This window comes from Hyperolius riggenbachi, chromosome 11 (assembly GCF_040937935.1).
Source record: "Hyperolius riggenbachi isolate aHypRig1 chromosome 11, aHypRig1.pri, whole genome shotgun sequence".
NCBI classification, from domain to species: domain Eukaryota; kingdom Metazoa; phylum Chordata; class Amphibia; order Anura; family Hyperoliidae; genus Hyperolius; species Hyperolius riggenbachi.
The window spans coordinates 130,400,431-130,422,654 of record NC_090656.1 but is presented as its reverse complement, the minus strand read 5'-3'; the positions used below and the strand labels follow the sequence as shown (position 1 = coordinate 130,422,654).

Here is a 22,224-nt window from a genome sequence, read left to right as displayed (position 1 = left end):
CAAAATTCGCCCCCTCATAGACCACCTGTCTAAATAATCATACACAGGTCATACTTACCTCCTGTGTAGTCTACTACTCAATCTCTTTCTCCTCTCCTGCGTCCCATTTGTCCACCATGATCAATTTCATTTTTTGTCTTTCATTTTAAAAATGACCATTACCCCATAACAGCTTCTTGGTTAACACACTGTTAAACTGTAAAATCACCCACTTGAGCCATAGGGAAACATGGACATTACCTTGCACATTCAGTTGTAGCTGACAGCTGCTGATCTATAACTGACAGCAACTGGTATAGTTCAGTTCTGACAAAATATTGTCAGAACTGGAAGGGATCACTGTAAGAAGAAAATGGTGAGCTTCTGAGAGGAACTGATAGTGAAGATAGCATGTAATATTAATTTGAAGCTACATTTTAAATAATTTTATTTGCTTCAGGTTCCCTTTAACCTCTTCCATACCAGCAGTCTCTGGCCCCTCAAAATGAACGTGAACTGAGTAAAATTAATTAAAATAAACACATGATGTACCTGCAAATGAATATTTCAGACTCGCCTCTCAGAAGATCACCATTTTCTTCTTATAACGATTCCTTCCAGTTGTGACAAGATTTTGTCAGATCTGAAATATATCAGTTGTCCGTTATATATCAGTTGCTGTCAGTTATAATTGAAAAGAAAACTGATGAGCTAGGTAATGTCCATTTTTTCCTATGGCTCAAGTGGGCGATATTACAGTTTAACAGTGTGCTGACCAGGAAGCTGTTATGGGGTAATGGCCATTTTCAAAATGGAGGACGGAGAATACCAATGATCACAGTGGATAAACAAGATGCAGGAGAGGAAAAAGATTGGTGAGTAGACTACATGGGAGGTAAGTATGTTTGTGAAGGTACATACCCATGTCGTTTGGACGTCCAAACGACCGGTCGTTTGCGAAAATCTGACGTGTGTATGTACCTTAACCACTTGCCGACCGCCTTAAGCCGATGGGCGGCGGCAAGGGCTGGGCCCAAACGACCGCAATACGCCCATCGGCGGTGGCGGCGGGCATGGTTATGCGGCGATCGCGTCATTCATGACGATCGCTGCATACAAAGTGTATAATACACTTTGTAATGTTTACAAAGTGTATTATACTGGCTGCCTCCTGCCCTGGTGGTCCCAATGTCCGAGGGACCACCAGGGCAGGCTGCAGCCACCCTAGTCTGCACCAAACACACTGATCCTGCCCCCCCCCTTCCCTCTGATCGCCCACAGCACCCCTCAGACCCCCCCTGCCCACCCCCCAGACCCCTGTTTGCACCCAATCACCCCCCTAATCACCCATCAATCACTCCCTGTCACTATCTAAAAACGCTATTTATTTTTTTTAACTCTAAACTTCCCCCTGCTCCCTCCTGATCACCCCACCACCCCTCAGATTCTCCCCAGACCCCCCCCCCCCCCTGTGTACTGTATGCATCTATCCCCCCTGATCACCTGCCAATCACCCATCAATCACCCCCTGTCACTGCCACCCATCAATCAGCCCCTAACCTGCCCCTTGCGGGCAATCTGATCACCCACCCACACCAATACATCGCCCGCAGATCCGACATCAGATCACCTCCCAAGTGCAGTGTTTACATCTGTTCTCTCCTCTAAACACCCACTAATTACCCATCAATCACCCCCTATCGCCACCTGTCACTGTTACCCATCAGATCAGTCCCTAATCTGCCCCTTGCGGGCACCCAATCACCCGCCTACACGCTCAGATTGCCCTCAGACCCCCCCCTTATCAATTCTCCAGTGCAATATTTACATCTCTTCTTCCCTGTAATAACCCACTGATCACCTGTCAATCACCTATCAATTACCCATCAATCACCCCCTGTCACTGCCACCCATCAATCACCCCCTGTCACTGCCACCCATCAATCAGCCCCTAACCTGCCCCTTGCGGGCAATCTGATCACCCACCCACACCAATAGATCGCCCGCAGATCCGATGTCAGATCACCTCCCAAGTACAGTGTTTACATCTGTTCTCTACCCTAAACACCCACTAATTACCCATCAATCACCCCCTGTCACTGATACCCATCAGATTAGACCCTAATCTGCCCCTAGGGCACCCAATCACCCACCCACACCCTCAGAACGCCCTTAGACCCCAGCCCTGATCACCTCGCCAGGGCATTGCTTGCATCTATTTCCCCCCTCTAATCACACCTTGAGACACCCATCAATCACCACCTGTCACCCCCTAGCACACCTACCCATCAGATCAGGCCCTAATTTGCCCCGTGTGGGCTTGGCCAAACCCTCAGACCCCCTTCTGATCACCTCCCCAGTGCATTGATTGTATCTATTTTCCCCTCTAACCACCCCCTGAGACACCCATCAATCACCTCCTGTCACCCCCCCTTGCACTCCTATCCATCAGATCAGGCCCAATACAACCTGTCATCTAAGAGGCCACCCTGCTTATGACCGGTTCCACAAAATTTGCCCCCTTATAGACCACCTGTCATCAAAATTTGCAGATGCTTATACCCCTGAACAGTCATTTTGAGACATTTGGTTTCCAGACTACTCATGGTTTTGGGCCCGTAAAATGCTAGGGCGGTATAGGAACCCCACAAGTGACCCTATTTTAGAAAAGACACGCCAAGGTATTCTGTTAGGTGTATGACTAGTTCATAGAAGATTTTCTTCTTTGTCAAAAGTTAGCGGAAATTGATTTTTAATGTTTTTTTTTCACAAAGTGTCATTTTTCACTAACTTGTGACAAAAAATAAACTCTTCTATGAACTCACCATATACCTAACTGAATACCTTGGGGTGTCTTCTTTCTAAAATGGGGTCACTTGTGGGGTCCCTATACTGCCCTGGCATTTTAGGGGCCCTAAACCGTGAGGAGTAGTCTAGAAAACAAATGCCTCAAAATGACCTGTGAATAGGACGTTGGGCCCCTTAGCGCGCCTAGACTGCAAAAAAGTGTCACGCATGTGGTATCGCCGTACTCAGGAGAAGTAGTATAATGTGTTTTGGGGTGTATTTTTACACATACCCATGCTGGGTGGGAGAAATCTCTCTGTAAATGGACAATTGTGTGTAAAAAAAAAATCAAACAATTGTCATTTACAGAGAGATTTCTCTCACCCAGCATGGGTATGTGTAAAAATACACCCCAAAACACATTATACTACTTCTCCTGAGTACGGCGATACCACATGCGTGACACTTTTTTGCAGTCTAGGCGCGCTAAGGGGCCCAACGTCCTATTCACAGGTCATTTTGAGGCATTTTTTTTCTAGACTACTCCTCACGGTTTAGGGCCCCTAAAATGCCAGGGCAGTATAGGAACTCCACAAATGACCCCATTCTAGAAAGAAGACACCCAAAGGTATTCCGTTAGGCGTATGGTGAGTTCATAGAAGAATTTAATTTTTGGCACAAATTAGCGGAGAATGACACTTTGTGAAAAAAAAAACATTAAAATCAATTTCCGCTAACTTGTGACAAAAAATAAAATCTTCTATGAACTCACCATATTCCTAACGGAATACCTTGGGGTGTCTTCTTTCTAAAATAGGGTCATTAGTGGGGTTCCTATACTGCCCTGGCATTTTAGGGGCCCTAAACCGTGAGGAGTAGTCTTGAAACAAAAATGACCTGTGAAATCCTAAAGGTAGTCATTGGACTTTGGGCCCCTTAGCGCAGTTAGGGTGCAAAAAAGTGCCACACATGTGGTATCGCCGTACTCAGAAGAAGTAGTATAATGTGTTTTTGGGTGTATTTTTACACATACCCATGCTGAGTGGGAGAAATATCTCTGTAAATGGACAATTGTGTGTAAAAAAAAAAAAAAAATCAAACAATTGTTATTTACAGAGATATTTCTCCCACCCAGCATGGGTATGTGTAAAAATACACCTCAAAACACATTATACTACTTCTCCTGAGTACGGCAATACCACATGTGTGGCACTTTTTTGCAGCCTAACTGCGCTAAGGGGCCCAAAGTCCAATGAGCACCTTTAGGCTTTACAGGGGTGCTTACAAATTAGCACCCCCCAAAATGCGAGGACAGTAAACACACCCCACAAATGACCCCATTTTGGAAAGTAGACACTTCAAGGTATTCAGAGAGGGGCATGGTGAGTCCGTGGCAGATTTCATTGTTTGGTTTTTTTGTCACAAGTTAGCAGAAATGGAAACTTTTTTTTTCTTGTCACAAACTGTCATTTTCCGCTACCTTGTGACAAAAAATAATATCTTCTATGAACTCACTATGCCTCTGAGTGAATAATTTGGGATGTCTTCTTTCCAAAATGGGGTCATTTGGGGGGTATTTATACTATCCTGGAATTCTAGCCCCTCATGAAACATGACAGGTGGTCAGAAAAGTCATAGATGCTTCAAAATGGGAAACTTCACTTTTTGCACCATAGTTTGTAAACGCTATAACTTTTACCCAAACCAATAAATGTAGGCTGAATGGGTTTTTTTTTACCAAAAACATGTTTGTCCACATTTTTCGTACTGCATGTATACAGAATTTTTACTTTATTTGAAAAATGTCAGCACAGAAAGTTAAAAAAATCATTTTTTTGACAAAATTCATGTCTTTTTTGATGAATATAATAAAAAGTAAAAATCGCAGCAGCAATCAAATAGCACCAAAAAGAAAGCTTTATTAGTGACAAGAAAAGGAGCCAAAATTCATTTAGGTGGTAGGTTGTATGAGCGAGCAATAAACCGTGAAAGCTGCAGTGGTCTGAATGGAAAAAAAGGGTCTGGTCCTTAAGGGGGGTAAAGCCCTAGGTCCTCAAGTGGTTAAAGAGAATCAGAAGGCAAATAAAAAAAAAAAACAGTTACTTACCTACGGAGGGGGAAGGCTCTGGGTCTTATAGAACCTTTCCATTCCGCTCCTCATCCTGACGTTCCTGCGCTGGCACCCCCGTTAAGTCCCCGATACATGGGTCGGAGACTGCTCTCTTCTGCTTTGGGTGGGCTTTGGGAGTTCATAATGCAAGCACGTGTGCACAGTACAGAGCCGCCCGTCTTCGGGATCCGAGTGTTTCTGAAACCTCCCGTGGTGAAAGATCTAAACGGAGGAGCCTGCGTGGGAACGAGGGGATTAGGAGAGGAATGGGAAGGCTCTATAGGACCCAGAGCCTTCCCTCTCCTTAAGTATCTCTTGTATTTTTTTGTTTTAAATTTGCCTTAAGATTTTCTTTAAGTTGGTCTTTCTGGTGCACCACAGTTTGCACCTAAAAAGTTCTACATTGCACGTTTATTATATGGTGCAGCAGTGTCTCCAGAGTTCCAACATTCACTTTGTATACAACCTATAGAACTTTGTAACGGTACTTTGCAAGATTGTCTTACTAACTGGCTAAACTAGAAGTAAGTAGTAATAATAGCCTGTGGTTCATTGGTAATAGTGATGCACTTTCTCGCTCTTCTAGTTTTTCCTGATGAATAATTGGGTCCTCTTGTTTCCCCCTCAATGTGCCTCACCCCATTTTTCATTTTATTTTTTTCTGGTTTGCTTCTGCACACATAGCAAACTTAATGCAACCCAAACCTTTCCGTGGATACTGTATACTTGATAATGAAGCCTTATGCTGGGTACACAAGTTGCGTTTTTTTCCTGCGATTTTGTGACCCGATCGTTTTTTCGGCATGATTCCGCACTCGATTCTGCGCTCAATTCTCTTATCTTGATTCGTTTTTCTTATCTTTTTCTATTCACCGCTATGATAAATCGAGCACGGAAACGATCGGGAGCAATATCGGACATGATGGATTTTATCTATCGGATCCATCTATAGCACAGAAAATCGCACCGTGTGTACCCAGCATTAGATCTGTGGGCAGACTTGCATTGCAGTTTTTGTTCACAATGAGGACATTTATTTCAACTTTTTTTTTGTTTTTTTTTGTTCTCACGGGTTTTACACAGAACCGAAAGTGAGGGCAAATCTCCAGACAGCATACAGATAGCAATAACACCACATTTCTCAGAATGAAAAGGCTTAAAACTTATGTGAGGTTTTTCCTTACTCCCTGTTTCTGTTGGTGACCTTTTCCTCACTTTCTGTTCAGAGAACTTGAGGCCAAGAAGTAATGAATAGATACTTTCCTTAAGAGAGGAAAGCCGCTGAATCCTAATGATCTTTCCCTTCGCTCCCTCTGGTCGCCTGTTCCCCTCCAGCTGGTCGGGGCCATGCTCCTCTTGTGGCATGTTGGCGGGCAGGCGTGCCTGTGCAGGAGCACAGAGCTGCTCAAGGATGACATGCTCCAGCTTACTGCGCAGGTGCGCCCTACTCGCACAGATGCAGTACGACCACATGCATGCCAGAGGAGGAGTGCGCCCTCCAATCAGATTACCGACACGCCATTGTCTGTAATATTTGGAGGGACCGCGAGAGGAATCAGGGGATCAGAGGACACGGAAGCCTCAATACAGGATCTTCTCTCTCCTTAGTTAAGTATGTGATTTTTGTAGTAGATACAGAGGCACCAGCAGAATAAAAATAGTGATCTATTAAAACCAATAAAAAATTGGGGGATAGGGGTGGACCTATCTCCCCAATGTATAAAGCACAACCACCACATATGGTTTCGAGAAAGAAATATATATTTAAAGGGAACCAGAGAGGGAAATTGAAAAAAGATTTCATACATACCTGGGACTTCCTCCAGCCCCATAAGCCCGGATCGCTCCCACGCCGCCATCCTCCGCTTCCTCTATCGGCGGTACCGGGTCCCGTCACTTTCGGTGTACGCGGCCAATTGTCCGCATGCACAGGGGCTCCCTCCATACCCTTACGCATGCGGCTGCGCAGTATGGAGCTGCACGCGTACAGGTATGGAAGGAGCCCCTGTTATGCGGACAATTGGCCGCGTGCTGACGCCGACTGGCCGAAACTACGGGACCCTGTACCGGCGGATATAGGCAGCGGAGGACGGTGGCGTGGGAGCGATCCGTGCATATGGGGCTGGAGGAAGCCCCAGGTATGTATAAAAGCTTTACTTCATCTTTGGTTTTCTTTAAAGGGAACTTAAACTGAGAAGGATATGGATTTTTCCTTATTAAATAATGCCAGTTGCCTGACTCCCCTGCTGATCCTGTGTTTCTAATACTTTTAGCCACAGCCCCTGAACAAGCATGCAGATCAGGTGCTCTGACTGAAGTCAGACTGGATTAGCTGCATGCTTGTTTCAGGTGCGTGACTCAACCACCACTGCAGCCAAAGAGATCAGCAGGACTGCCAGGCAACTGGTATTGTTTAAAAGGAAACATCCATATCCCTCTCCATTTGGGTTTCCTTTAATCAGTACTCCACACAAAATTATGCAATGTGTTTCGCGGGTCCCAAGCCCACTTCCTCAGGCAAATACAAAAACAGGAGTAACTGCAATAAAAAAAAAAAACAATAGCACAGAGTTAGAATTAGATCTAAAAATATATATACATTGCATAATTAAACATCAAGGACTATTCAATACTAACTGCCCATTGGTAGGCGAAAACAAATGTGTGCATATGTATGTACACACATCATGATGCCATAATTGTACATTTGTGCATACATTTAGATATTAAATTCAATCAATAAATAAGTAAGAACGTACATGTTCTATAGCCCCCATAGGCATATGAATTAAATGACATCATCATTGATGAATAACCACATTACCATTGTCCAAAAAACAGATGTCTATGCTCATCCTCTGCATTTATGTGCGACATGTTCATGTTTAAAAACTGCTGCAGCAAGTACATCAGCACTAGTATCCATAACAGGTGGCTAGGTGGAAAATCTAGTTATCACACAGAAACGATAAACATATACAGTGTCCCAGCTTAAGGTGCTTAGTTGGCATACGATTTTACAATATTCTATACGGTATCGATCATCTATACAGTATTCAGTCTAACTAAAACACATGTGCACATAGGTGTAAAAGTACAAAAAACAGTTTAACCTTACCCCTGAGGTTGTGCAGATAGGTGCAGTGCCTCTGTATCGAGAGGACGCTGCAACTGCTATTAATATACTTTTACTCTTCCCGGGCCCTTACAGCTATTACTAAACTCAAGGGTTGAGAGGAAAGCTTAGTGGGGATGCAGATAGTAAAGACAACATTACAGTGCTTATTGCTTCGTCACACTGTGTACATCTAAAAAATACGTTTTGGCTAACTTTGGGGTTATTAACAGATTATGTTTGTATTAAACAGGTGTTTAAACACAGATCTCTTCTCCTTTCAGGCAAGGAAACCTCAAACATCCCATGGCCGTATAGCTCGATCCTTGGGCTTGTGCAATCCACCCCGTGGGTCTACCTTACCTCGTGTACAAAGGGAACCAGAACAGACTCTGGGCTCTATGAGGGGCAGTATTGGAGCTGCCTCACTGTCTGTATTTGGGAATCCATTTGACCTAGATCCAATTGACAGGTAAATTCTTACACTCTGTTGCAATGAATAAGGGTGATAAATGCACCACTCCGACTAGATTACACAAGGACATTTAGTGACAAAAACACGACTCATGACTTAATTACTCATGGGCATTTTCCAATAAATCGTGGCAAGGAAGAATCATTTCTCAGTAATCTTATGCAAGCAATAAGTTCAGCTACTGTTATTAGTAAGAAATATTGTAGATATGCACATGCACCTGTCTGTTATGCCAAGGTTTATGAAGAAGCAATATTCAGGCAGTGCAAGTCAGGTCAACTAGAAGCTTTCGTGGTTACTAATTTTGCTATAAAAGCTTGCAAGGTTAGTTCTCTTTCATTGTTGCATTTCACATTGCTTCTAGCTATTTTTAAGCTAAAGAATGCTTTAAAGGGAACCTTAACTCAAAGAAACCCATGAGTTTCACTTACCTGGGGCATCTACCAGCCCCCTGCAGCCATCCTGTGCCCTCGCAGTCACTTGTGGCTCCTCCGGTCCCCCGCTGCCAGCTAGTTTCGTTTTTGCCGACTGGGAGTTGGACGGCCGCCATGCGTACATTTTACACATTCCCGCTGGTGCAGAAATTATCGCGGACAATAACAAGTACATTTTTACACGTTACGGGTGCAATGCGTAAAAATGTATGCACTGTAACGCGTAAAAATGTACTTGTTAATGCTTTCTGCACCAGCGGGAATGCGTAAAAATGTACGCATGACGGCCAGCTGACTCACAGTCGGCAAAAACGAAACTAGCTGGCAGCGGGGGACTGGAGCAGCAGTGAGTGACTATGAGGGCACAGGATGGCTGCAGGGGGCTGGTAGATGCCCCAGGTAAGTGAAACTCATGTTTTTTTTGTTTGTTTTGCTTTTGAGTTAAGCTTTCGTTTAAATGACCAAAATGTGCTGCAAATGTCCTTTTTCCTCACATTGGATGTGCAATAACCCTTGTTCAAAAAAACATTTTTTAATGCATATGTTTTGCAGTAATGAGGATCCCAGCAGTGCTCCTTCATCACCACTTACTGCCAAACGAAGGATCCTGTCACGTTCTGCCTTGAGGTCCCATCAGCCAGTTGCAAGGCCGATCTCTGTTGGTCTGTCACGGTAAGACTAATCCTGAGGCTGTAAAGCAAACTTAAACTGAAAACAATCTCAGGAGTGAATTGAATGCGTAGTACAAATAGTAAATAGAACATTAGTAACATAGGACAGAGTCTCATGTTTTTATAAACAGCAGCCATGACAGTCTGATGTAAAATCTGCTTAATTCAGATGTAGAACAATGACCTTTTAAACTTTTCAGCACTAAAATTATGTTAGCATTGTTTCCTCAACCAAGTAGAAGTGTTTCCTTCTATTTTCTTTTCAGGACCGGAGCTGTATTGGACTTGCTGTTTGGCTCATTTACATAGATAACAGCACTAGTTTAATGCTTGCAGTGCAGGAAAATAGAGACTTCACACAATTTCTTATTAGGACTACCACTTTGTGTACCTATGTTTATCTCATCATGTCACATGCCAGTTCTGGAACAATTTAATCCTTTCCTATACATTTTTACGACCCACATCCAATATACTTATTTCAGCTCTAAGAACACTTATGTACAAACAGGCATTCGGAAGGCATTTGCTGACCATGAGATGCTGGCCACTCAATAAACTCCGTGCCAACCAAATACAGCTTCCTGTGTATACTTGCGGTATGACGGTAATGACAAACAATATCAGGATGAGCAACAGAACCCCTTGCGCTGTTTCCTTTAGTGCAGTGATCTAAAAACTTGGCTCTATAGCTGTTAAGGAACTACAAGTCTCACAATGCATTTGCCTTTATGAATCATGACTGTGGCTGTCAGACTACCACAATGCATTGTGGGACTTGTAGTTCCTTAAAGTGAATGTTTACCATTTAAAAAATAAAAAAGTCAGATACTAACCTAAGGAGAGGGAAGGCTCGGTCCTAATGAGCCTTCCCTCTCCTCTCCCGGTGCCCGGTCCCGCGCAGGATCCCCCGTGACCCCGCAGCCGAAGGGAGCTTTCGGAAGCCTTCGGGAGCACTCGGGCTCCCGAAGACGGGCTGCTCCATACTACGCATGCGCGAGCGCCCTCTGACGCACTCGCACGTGCGTAGTATGGAGCGGCCCGTCTTCGGAAGCCCGAGTGCTCCCGAAGACCTCCGAAGTCCCTGCGGCGGCGGACGCGAACGAGGGAGCCAGCGCAGCACCGAGGGCACCAGGAGAGGAGAGGGAAGGCTCATTAGGACCGAGCCTTCCATCTCCTTAGGTGAGTATCTGACTTTTTTATTTTTCAAATGGTATCCACTGGCTTTAATAGCTGGAGAGCCAAGTTTGCAGATCACTGCCCTAGTGTATAAATGTGCCTGTCACACACCTGCCACGTGCTTTACACTGGCTCATTTATAGCGCAAATGCGGGAGCTGGATTCCGAGGACTGATGGGCACCGTGCGGTGGGCGACATAGGACAATCCTATATAATAAATCCCCTGTGTCTCTGCATCCTCCTGTGTCCGTGCGTTTTGCTCAGAGCGCATGTGCAGAACGCAAGCAGACTTGGGGCAGCAGGAGGATGGGAGTGTGTGCGTGGGAACGCGGCCGTTGCAGGGTGGAGAAACGGTGAGGCGGGTTGCAGCACCCGTATTTAAACAAGCAGGCTGATTTCTAGTTAATGTATAAATGCACACACGGTGCACATTTATACACTAGGGGACAGTGGCGGATGCAGGCAATTCCATAGAGTTATCGTGCTAAAATCAATTGAGGATCAGCATGCGGTGTATGTGCAGCCGACAGATCTCTCTCCAATCCGTTTCGATCAGACAGAGATCTGTCTCTGGGCGGAATCTTCCCATCATCGCTAGATCTATTGGCACCTTTAGATTAGTTAGTGATTTGTCTCCCTTGGGGTAAGGGTGGTTTTCATTTAAGGTGCACCCTGCCACTCATTGTTCGTGTTACGATTGAACCCAAAGTCTGGCCACTGCAGGTTCTGGCTGGCCAATACGTGATGTGGCCAGGCTACTGCGGACAATATGAGAAGCGTGCGGCTTGTAACCTCCTCTTATATGTGTCTGCAGGGAGGAATATACAGGGTAGCCAGTATGCCTGCACTCTCCCTCCGTGCTGTGTGTATCTGCGTGAGGTATCTCTGGCTTTCACTGCAGCCTGTGTTACAGCAGCGAATACCAGCAACACAGGCTGCAATAAAAGCCACTACATGTGCAGATACATTGCAGGGATGGAGAGAGAACCGGATGGGCTGCTCAGCCGTCTCAACCAACCAGCACAAATCATTGGCAGTACTCACAGTGGTGAAGGCCAACTTCTTAGGCTGTTTATTGGCTCTGTTGTGCTTAACTATTTGCCGGCTGCTCCACGCCAAATGGCGTGAACGCAGCGGCACACCGATTGGTGTGAATGGCTGGGAATGGGGCTAGCAGGAGATTGCGCACATCTCCGCTTGGAAGGCGGAGCTCCGTCCCGCCTTTAGTCTCCCAGTGGTGATCGCCGCTCGGAGACTGTTGGACGGCGAAAACGCCATCTAACATACCTGTACAGCGCTGCAATTTAAGTCAGCGCTGTACTGGGGACAGCCGTGTGACACTGGCTGTAGCCTATGACAGCTGATCACGCTGATTGGCTGGCGGGGGGAAGGGAGGGGGGAATATAAAATTAAACAAAAAAAAAGTTAAATGTATTCAAAAAATTATATATATATATATATATATATATATATATATATATATATATATATATATATATATAATATTAATATTATAAAACATCTGTGAATCGATCAGACCCCACCAACAGAGAGCTCTGTTGGTGGGAAGAAAAGGGGGGCGGGATCACTTGTGTGCTGAGTTGTGCGGCCCTGCAGCGAGGCCTTAAAGCTGCAGTGGCCTAATTAGTAAGAAATGACCTGGTCACTAGGGGGTTTAACACCGTGGTCCTCAAGTGGTTAAATACTGGGTTTCATGGCTCCTTCAAGCTTAAAGTGGACCCAAATTAAAAATACAAGATTTCAGAAATAAAATCTATATTCTAAATTTTAATAATAAATAGCAGCCTTTTTTTCAGCTGCATGATGACAAATATAAAATATTTTACATTTATTGGAAGAACCCCTCCCTTCCTTTCATATTGCCGGGATTTTTCCAGCAAACTGGTGAGTAGCAGGTGTCCAGGAATGGAGGAATTGCTAATGGCTGCCCCCAGTATAATCCTAGTTATGCAAAGAGAAAAGCAGGCACTGAAATGCTCATAGGCTTGGAGTGTTTATTTATCTTCGTATGAGTCAGAGTGGTGCAACTAAATATTTTTAATTAAAAAAATGTTTGGTTTGGGTCCGCTTTAATATATGGTACTTTCAATTACTCTATTTTAACATTAATACAGAATTCATGGTATGTATATAGAGTGGGGTATAATACTGTATTAGCTAGGCCTATTTTTAACATTGAGTCAAGTAACCAGAAAGATCACTGATCAGGCATCAGCCAATCCCCATCTGTGCCAGATAACAAGACTCCTGTATTTCTGCCCCTAATGGGCTTGATTTTCTTCTTGCAGTCTCATCCAGGAAAGCAGCAGGCTGTCACAGCTGCATCAAAGATACGTGTGGCCAATACGATGTGGCCAGAGAGTGGCATGTTTGGCTGCCAGGTGGGGAGAAAACGCGTAAAAACGGGAGCAAACTGAAGTGAAAGCACGGTGATGGGAGACTATGCAGAGCAGGGGCACCTGTGTATAAGTTGACCTCTGCTGACTTTACCTTGAAATCTCTAATATTTTTTTGCTTATTTCTGATTATTATTATTTTTTTCACCCTGTTGTATAATGAATTTTCTCTAAGTTTATGGTCTTCTCGCTTAATTCTTTTGGGCATGTTTTATAATAGTAATCTTTTTAATGGGTTAAGGTGCCCATACACTTGATTTTCCTGGTAGATTCAAACATTATAATCAAATCTGCCAGAAATTGATGCCACAACGGGGCTCACACTCACCTGTCTGCTGGTGCACTCCTGCTGTGTCCTCTCTCCCTTTTGCGCCAGGGTGCCTGTGTCCTCAACCTGACAGCATGATCACGGCCCTGTAACATATCTGTCACAAGGTACAGGCACCAGTGGATGGGTGAATGTATGTTCCAATGACAAAACTCTGCACAGCCCAGGGGTAGAGCACATTCCTGTAGATGGAAGAGACCTGGGGGCCTTGCAGCCAATGGCAGCTCCACAGATTTTCAATAGAACTGAAATTATGTGTACAGTGTGTGGGAGGCATCTATCTGATGGTCGAATGTGGTGGGCATCTATAAGTGTATGGCCTCCTTTAAAGTGAACCAGAGATGAAGCACCCCCATGTATTTTACCATATATATCAATGGGGACATTATAGAAAACACCTACTCTGCTCTGTTTAATTTTTAACTGTTCAGCTTGCTTCTAATCAGCCCTGATAAAATCCCCGGCTGAGCATTCAGTCTGGCTTTGCTCAGGAATTTTTATAGCTCAGTCTGTGTTCTCTGGTGTCTTTTCAAGACCAAGCCTGCCCACTTGTGGCTCTGCTCAGGAATCATTATAGCTGAGTCATTATAGCAAAGCCAGACTGAATGCTCAGTTGGGGATTTTATCAGGGCTGATTAGAAGCAAGCTGAACAGTTAAAAATGAAACAGAGAGCAGGGAAGGTGTTTTCTGTAATGTTCCCACTGATCTATGGTAAAATACATAAGGGTGCTTCATCTCTGGTTCACTTTAAGGCCCGTACACACGCCCAACTAAAACCGCCTGATTGTCGTCTGATTTTTTGTTGTTGTTGGACAACAATCAGGCGTGTGTACACATAGCAGATGACTAAACGGCGCCTGATAACAGGCGGTTTACCTGATCCATCCGGTGCATCAACTCACACAACTGTTGGGTTGATATCTTGCAGTTGGCCACATGTGTGCAACGTTCTTTCAACAACGTACTTATTTTGAATGCGGCCATACTGCACAGTCCGTCGTTTCGCTTGCGTGCGCAGTATGTTAATGAGATTGTCATTCAGTTGGTTGGTGTGCAGAAAATAGTAGTGTTAACGTTTTGTTGTGGAGTGGGTCATGTCATGGTGTTGGTCTTGCACTCTGTTGGCCATGTGTACGTACCTTTAGACTGAACGTACTACATGTGCCAGATTTGTTTTGGGATCGACTATAAAAGAAGAAAGGTAGAAGTACAAAAAGGATCCGCAAGCCAGAACAGGATGAGGTAAAAAAGCTGAAATGTTTATTTGAAAAATCCACAGACAGTGGATTTTTCAAATAAACATTTCAGCTTTTTTACCTCATCCTGTTCTGGCTTGCGGATCCTTTTTGTACTTCTCCACTACTATGGCCTGGCTTGCCTGATCCTGAACCGACTGGTATGATCGTTGGGGGTTGAGCGTCATGAACCTCCTCAAAAGAAGAAAGGTAATTGTATATATTCTGTGGCACAGACCCTTTATTTGTTTGGTTTTAAAATCTTTTTATTGTGGAAAACATTCAGACATACCAGCATATGAAACTAACAACTTATATCCATCCACCTTTATTTTAGTGAAAAAAATAACAGGTGATACATTATTAAAATCTACTCCTTAAAGTGAACCTTAAGCCAGAAAAAAAAAATGAGTTTTACTCACCTGGGGCTTCTACCAGCCCCCTGCAGCAGTCCTGTGCCCTCGCAGCCACTCACTAATCCACTGGTCCTCCGCTGCCAGCTAGTTTCGTTTTTGCCGACAGGCCCGTCAGGACTGGCCACGCGTAGGTTTTTCCGCATTCCCGACTGTAATTAGCGCTATTGCGGGCCGCAACGCGTACAAAGATACGCGTTGCCGCATTGCCTACGCGTAGATAGGCAAAAATGAAACTGGCTGGCAGCGGAGGACCAGAGGATTAGTGAGTGGCTGCGAGGGCACAGGACTGCTGCAGGGGGCTGGTAGAAACCCCCAGGTGAGTAAAACTCATTTTTTTTTCTGGCTTAAGGTTCACTTTAAAGGGGAACTTTAGCCTAAGCAAACATACTGTCATTAAGTTACATTAGGTTAGGTTAATTTAAATAGATAGGTAATATAATCTCTTACCCATCTGGTTTTAAAAGAACAGGCAAATGTTTGTGATTTCATGGGGGCAGCCATCTTTTTTCATGGGGGTAGCAGTCTTTTTGTTTGAAAGGAGGTGACAAGGAGCATGAGACACAGTTCCAACTGTCGTGTGTCCTGATCACCCCTCCCAGTTGCTAGGCAACAAGAACATCATCATCAGAAATCCCGTCATGCTTTGCACAGTATGAGGAAAAAAATGCCAGAGCAGATTTCTTTGATGGGGCAAAGCTTACCTCCTGTGAAGCTAAAAGTGAGGCTTGGATAAGAAAAACAAAGTTCTGATGCTGTGAAACTGTTACAGAAACACTAGGCCTTTTCAGTGCTGCTGAATAGATTTTTTTAGTATGGAGGTTCACTTTAATATCACATTATATTTAAAACCAGCCATTTTTCTGATTGATCTTGTTTCATTGATGTCTTGCAGAGGCGGTGAGGCTCCATTGGCACCTGGTTCTGTGGCGGTAGCAGAACCTGTGCCAGATCTTCTGGGCAGTATCTTGTCTGGACAGAGCATGCTGATGATGAAGGGCTCTGACATAATCATCAGTCGGGATGGATCTTTAACAGCTAAGAAACTAAGTAAGAAGTCATTGTATGAGGCCTGTCTGTGGGTTTTTTATACAATTGTTTGGTTTAAAGCAAACCAGAACTGATAAACTTACGGGCAGCACGGTGGCGTAGTGGTTAGCTCTCTCGCCTTGCAGCGCTGGGTCCCTGGCTCGAATCCCAGCCGGGGCACTATCTGCAAAGTGTTTGTATGTTCTCTCCGTGTCTGCGTGGGTTTCCTCCGGGCACTCCGGTTTCCTCCCACATTCCAAAAACATACAGATAAGTTAATTGGCTCCCCCTAAAATTGGCCCTAGACTATGATACATGCACTATATAATATAGACATATGGCAATGGTAGGGATTAGATTGTGAGCTCCTTTGAGGGACAGTTAGTGACAAGACTATATATATATATATATATATATATATATACACACACACACACACACACACACACACACACACACACACACACACACACACACACACACACTGTACAGCGCTGCGTAATATGTCAGCGCTATATAAATAATAATAAAAAATAATAATAATGTAATTAATTGTATGTGTTTTGCAAATGGTAAATAGAACATTAATAACATACAACAGTTATTTCCAGTTAAAGGGCTTAACATTGAGTTGTAAACAGTAGCCAAGATAGTTGGAAATAAAATCTTTTTGCAGCTGCAAAGAGAAGTACACACGCCGTATTTTTACAAACGACAGGTCCGCCAGACCCTCACACGGGGCGGTCGTTCTGCCGACAGCAGTTTGTGAGTACAAGCTGTCGGCAGACTGATAAGAAGACTGTTGTTGACTAATCCGCCAAGCTGCAGGACGACTATTACGCTTGGACCAAAATCGCATCGCAATCAGATATCACTAATGGAAATTGCTGCTGCTGTTTTCATTAGTTTAATCTATCTTGCATTTTGCAATTGGAGTCAAATCGAAGGGTAGTGGAAAAAAGGCCCTAATAGACGTTCAAACATAATGTCATTTTAGCAGTCGTTTGATCTAGTCCGTTTTATCCAGTCCCATTGTCCATTATCAAGTTGGTTAACATGTAAATTATGACAATCAGGCGTAAAGTTGGACGTGTTTATGCACCTTTATGCTGGGCATACACGGCGCGATAGTTGTTATCAATCGAGCCGCTGATGGCTTGATTGATAATATTCAACCTGTCCGATCACCACGGCGGATCGACTCCGCACTCGATCCCCGCGGGCGGACAATGGAAGAAACGAGCGGCTGATAAGGAACTGGCCCGCGGGGACGAGCGGGAATCAATCCACGCGCCCGCCGGGGGACGCGCCGTGTATGCCCAGCATCAGTAGGACTAGTTCTATGCTTAGTTTATCATGTTATATCATCCTGTACGCTTTAACATACAAATCTTGCATGTGTTCTGTAGATTTTCTCACATGAACAAATCACATTGCCTGTTTTTATTGTCTGTTTAATAGAGAATACAAACTTAAAACAGAATTGTACTAAATTGCTATGAATGGGGCTGCCTAATTTTGACCACTGCCCAAATTTGATAAATGGCTCTTAAAGTGAACTTGAGATGAAAGTAACTGATGGGAGAAAGAAACTATTATATTTATCCTCCTACTCCTAAAAAATACTTTTTTCTTTTATATTTAAACATTTACAAAGTAGGTTTTACTGTCTCTAATCAGTGTCAGCCTAGTAACTGTCCCAGAGTTAGAAAAAGGTCAATAGTTCATATATTTTATCTCCCTTTGCGCTCAGTTGTATTCTGCCGGGAAAACTTTTATAGTTGTAATTTGCTTATCAGTGATGTTTCCAATATTCCTGATCAGGCAGAAGCTGCCACTTCCATGTCTAGGAATTAGCTCTTTCAGGCATCAAAATAAAACAAGTAAAACAGCCTGGTTATTAATGTTTTGTACTGTACATACATATGTTTATCTCATCATGTCACATATCGCCTAAAGTACACTTTTAGTAGTCTGTGAGGATTAAAAAAAAATAGATAACCATATTCAATTTGTAGTAGGTCAGGAAAATATCTGCCTGATACAATTTCCCAGGATATTAAATTGCACCATTTAATACTTGATAATTTGATCTAATATCATCTTTGTATGTTTCGATTCTGTACAATGACGTGCATCCATTGATCTGGTAGTGCACCGCATCCAGCAGAGCCTCCATCCCCCGCCTTGCTCTTAATGCGCTCTTTGGTTAAGATGGGCATTTCTGATCACTAGTTGACAATAAAATGGTGAAACATGAATCAAAAGGGCCTTGATAAGGTTAAAAGCATATTGCCAGGCAGGTAGCAGCATTTGGAGAGAGAGGCTTACAAAGCAGCAGGAGCCTTGTAACTCCACATAGCCTCTCTCAACACATGCCTGGTAATGTGCTATTAATATTCTTCCGTAAAAGTTGTTTTTACAGATATGTGCTGCCACTTTCTCTATTTGATGGACTGTCAATTTGGCTTTGGTAAGCAGCACTCTGTGGATAAATTCAAGGTCATTGTCCAGTGCATTGGTTTCTCTCATGGTTTTCTGCTAAAGGGCCCTGACATTGAATAGATTTTCATTTGATGTTTTTCTTTAAATAGAACACCTATATATATTATATATGTTCATTGAATATAACATCTGCTAAATGTATTGCGCCAGCTTAAAGTGAACCCAAGGTGAGAGTTATATGGAGGCTGCTATTTTTATTTCCATTTAAGCAATAACAGCTGACTGGCAGTCCTGCTGATCCTCTGCCTCTAATACTTTCAGCCATTGACCCTGAACAAGCATGCAGCATAGCAGGTGTTTCTGACAATATTGTCAGAACTGACCAGATTAGCTGCATGCTCGCTTCTGTTGTACATCAGGCACTAAAGCAGCCAAATACAGGGGTTGGACAAAATAATGGAAACTCCTTGAAAATCAACAAAATATATTTTAACCACTTCAGGATTCTGCGTACGCTTAACTACGCCCCTGAATCCTGAAGTGGATAGCATGGAAACGGCCGCTCGTATGAGCGACCGTTCCATGTCAGTTCACGGAGGGTGTCTCCGTGAACACCCTGCGAGCCGCCGATCGCAGCTCGCAGGGTAAATGTAAACACGCGGGGAAGATCTTCCCCGGTGTTTAAATATATACGGCGCTGCTGCGCAGCAGCGCCGTAGAGGAGATCAGCGATCCCCGACCACTGATTGGCCGGGGATCGCCGGCATCTGATAGGCTAAAGCCTATCCTATCCGGCGCAGGACGGCTTTCCGTCCTGCGCCACACACAGGGGACGGGAGAGGGAGGGAAGGAGGCAGAGGGAGGACTAGTGCTGCGGAGGGGGGCTTTGAGGAGCCCCCTCCCCCCCACGCTAGGCACAGCAGCGCGGCGGCGATCAGACCCCCCCAGCAGTACATCCCCCTAGTGGGGAAAAAAGGGGGGAGGTCTGATCGCCCTGCCTGATTTCTGATCTGTGCTGCGGGCTGAAGAGCCCCCGCAGCACAGATCAGCCAAACCACCCGGAATCCGGAAGTGGTTAATATGGTGTAGGTCCACCTTTTGCGGCAATTACAGCCTCAATTCTCCAAGGTATTGATTCATACAAATTGTGAGTTGTTTCCAAAGGAATTTTAGCCCCTTCTTCAGTTAAAACACCCTCCAGTTCTTTTAGAGACGATGTTGGCGGAAATCGACTTCTTACTTGAATCTCTAATAACGACCATAAATGCTCAATAATTTTGAGGTCTGGGGATTGTGGTGGCCAGATGAGATGCTCAACTTCATTAGAATGTTCCTCGTGCCATTCTTTAACAATTCTGTCTGTATGGATTGGTGCATTATCATCTTGAAAGATGGCATTCCCCTCCGGAAACAGTTCTTGAACCATAAGATGAACTTGGTCGCCCAAAATTCCTAAATAGTCTTGGTTGTTGATTCTTCCATGAAGGGAAATCATTGGCCCGGCGGATTACCAAGAAATAGCACCCCAGATCATCACAGCACCCCTGCCATGTTTTACGGTTGGGAGAAGGCAGTCTGGATGAAATGCTTCATTCGGTTGTCTCCAAACGTACACTCAGCCAGAGGTCGGAAATAAGGTAAACAATGATTCGTCAGAGAAAATCAAATTTTTCCACTGCTTGAGGGACCAATTCTACACCACTCTAAACGCTTTGAAACAGTTGTCTTTGAGAGCAGCGGTTTTCTAATTGCAGTTCTTCCGTGGAATCCAGATTTGTGCAGCTCCCGACGAAGAGTTTTTGTGGAAACTGAGTTCTGTAGGTGTTCATTCAGCTCTGCAGTGATTTTAGGAGCCGTGATCTTGCAAGCTTTTCTAACAATTCGATTTAGAGTCTGACGGTCTCTCTCAGACAACTTCGACTTTCGGCTACAACTGTGCTTTGCTGAGGACGTATTTCCTTCTCTTTCAAAGGCAGTCATTACTTTTGAGACAGTACCTCTTGAAATGCCAAGCATTCGGGCAGTTTCTGTTACAGTATCACCTGCCATACGAGCACAAACAAATTGGCCTCTTTGAAAGTCTGAGAGATCTGCCATTTTTATAAATTATAACCAACTTTGGTTTAAATATCTGTAAAAAAACAATTATTTTAATTAAACATAACACAAAAAATAAACAAAAAAACTAACATGTCAAGTTTTGATTGCTTAAAACATGTTCAAAGATTATGATGCCAAAATGTTAGGTGTTTCCATTATTTTGTCCAACCCCTGTAGATCAGCATGGCTGCCAGGCAACTGGTGTTTAAAAGGAAACAAATATGGCAGCTTCCATATCACTCTCTCCTTGGATTCACTTTAAGAGTGGCAGTTCAAAAAGGTTCTAGTCTGAGTGTACCAAGTGCATTGAACTGTGCAAAGACTGTGTAAAAGTGTTTTACTTTCTTTGCGCCTATCAATTCAGCAGCTCACGGAAGTTCATCTTGGCTCACCTGACACCCAAACTATTGCCTACATAGTGAACAGATGAGCTGGGGGGGGGGGGGGGGGTGACCATGTAGTACAGAAATTGTGGTGAACTAAAGTGGAAGTGGAGAGACATCTCACAGTTTCTCAAAATAAAATGTTATTGAACTGTATGCTGCTTTCCGATTTTGTGAGTGGGGGGGAATGGTCGGCAACATAATCTCCCATGATGCATGCAATTCCTAACAGCCATGCGTTGCACAGCTAGGGGGAATCACATGCATACTCACATTGAAGCAAGTGCCCGGCAAAAGGGGAAGCTAGCCCTATGGGCACTACATTTCTTTACAGCACAAATTAAGAATAATCTAGTCTACATGCCACGGCACCAAATCTACCTGTCATCTCTCACCTTGCTTTCATACAGTAGCAAGAAAAAGTAAGTGAATCCTTTAGAATTATATGGATTTGATCAAATTGGTCATAAAATGCGATCTGATCTTCATTTAAGTGACAATCACAGTCTGCTTAAACTAATACCACACAAATAATTAAATGTTTCCATGTTTTTATTGAACATACCATGTAAACATTCACAGTGCAGGTGGAAACGTTATGTGAACCCTTGAGTTTAATAAATGGCTGAACCTCCTTTGGCAGCAATAACTTCAACCAAACGTTTCCTGTAGTTGCAGATCAGATGTGCACAACGGTCAGGAGTAATTTTTGACCATTCCTCTTTATAGAACTGTTTCAGTTCAGCAATATTCTTGGGATGTCTGGTGTAAATCACATTCTTGAGGTCATGCCACAGCATTTCAATTGGTTGAGGTCAAGACTCTGACTGGGTCACTCCAGAAGGCGTATTTTCTTCTGTTTAAGCCATCCTGTTGTTGATTTACTTATATGCTTTGGGTCTTTCTCCTGTTGCAACACCCATCTTCTGCTGTGCTGCAGCTGGTGGACAGATGGCCTTAAGTTCCCCTGAAAAATGTCTTGATAAACTTGGGAATTCGTTTTTCCTTCAATGATTGCAATCTGTTCTGGCCCTAACACAGCATAGCAGTCCCAAACAATGATGCCCCCCACCACCATACTTCACAGTTGGGGTGAGGTTTTGATGTTGGTGTGCTGTGCCT

General features: G+C 43.9%; 1 protein-coding gene across 3 annotated transcripts in view; it reads left to right on the top strand.

The window, feature by feature from the left end:
- Positions 1–22,224, top strand: part of PHRF1 (PHD and ring finger domains 1) — a 131,955-nt gene that overhangs the window by 60,747 nt on the left and 48,984 nt on the right. For all 3 annotated transcript variants that reach the window (XM_068260267.1, XM_068260268.1, XM_068260269.1), the window contains exons 11-13: positions 8,276–8,463; positions 9,453–9,572; positions 16,041–16,195. In XM_068260267.1, the coding sequence (XP_068116368.1) occupies positions 8,276–8,463; positions 9,453–9,572; positions 16,041–16,195 (463 nt within the window). The remainder of the gene's footprint in view (positions 1–8,275; positions 8,464–9,452; positions 9,573–16,040; positions 16,196–22,224) is intronic.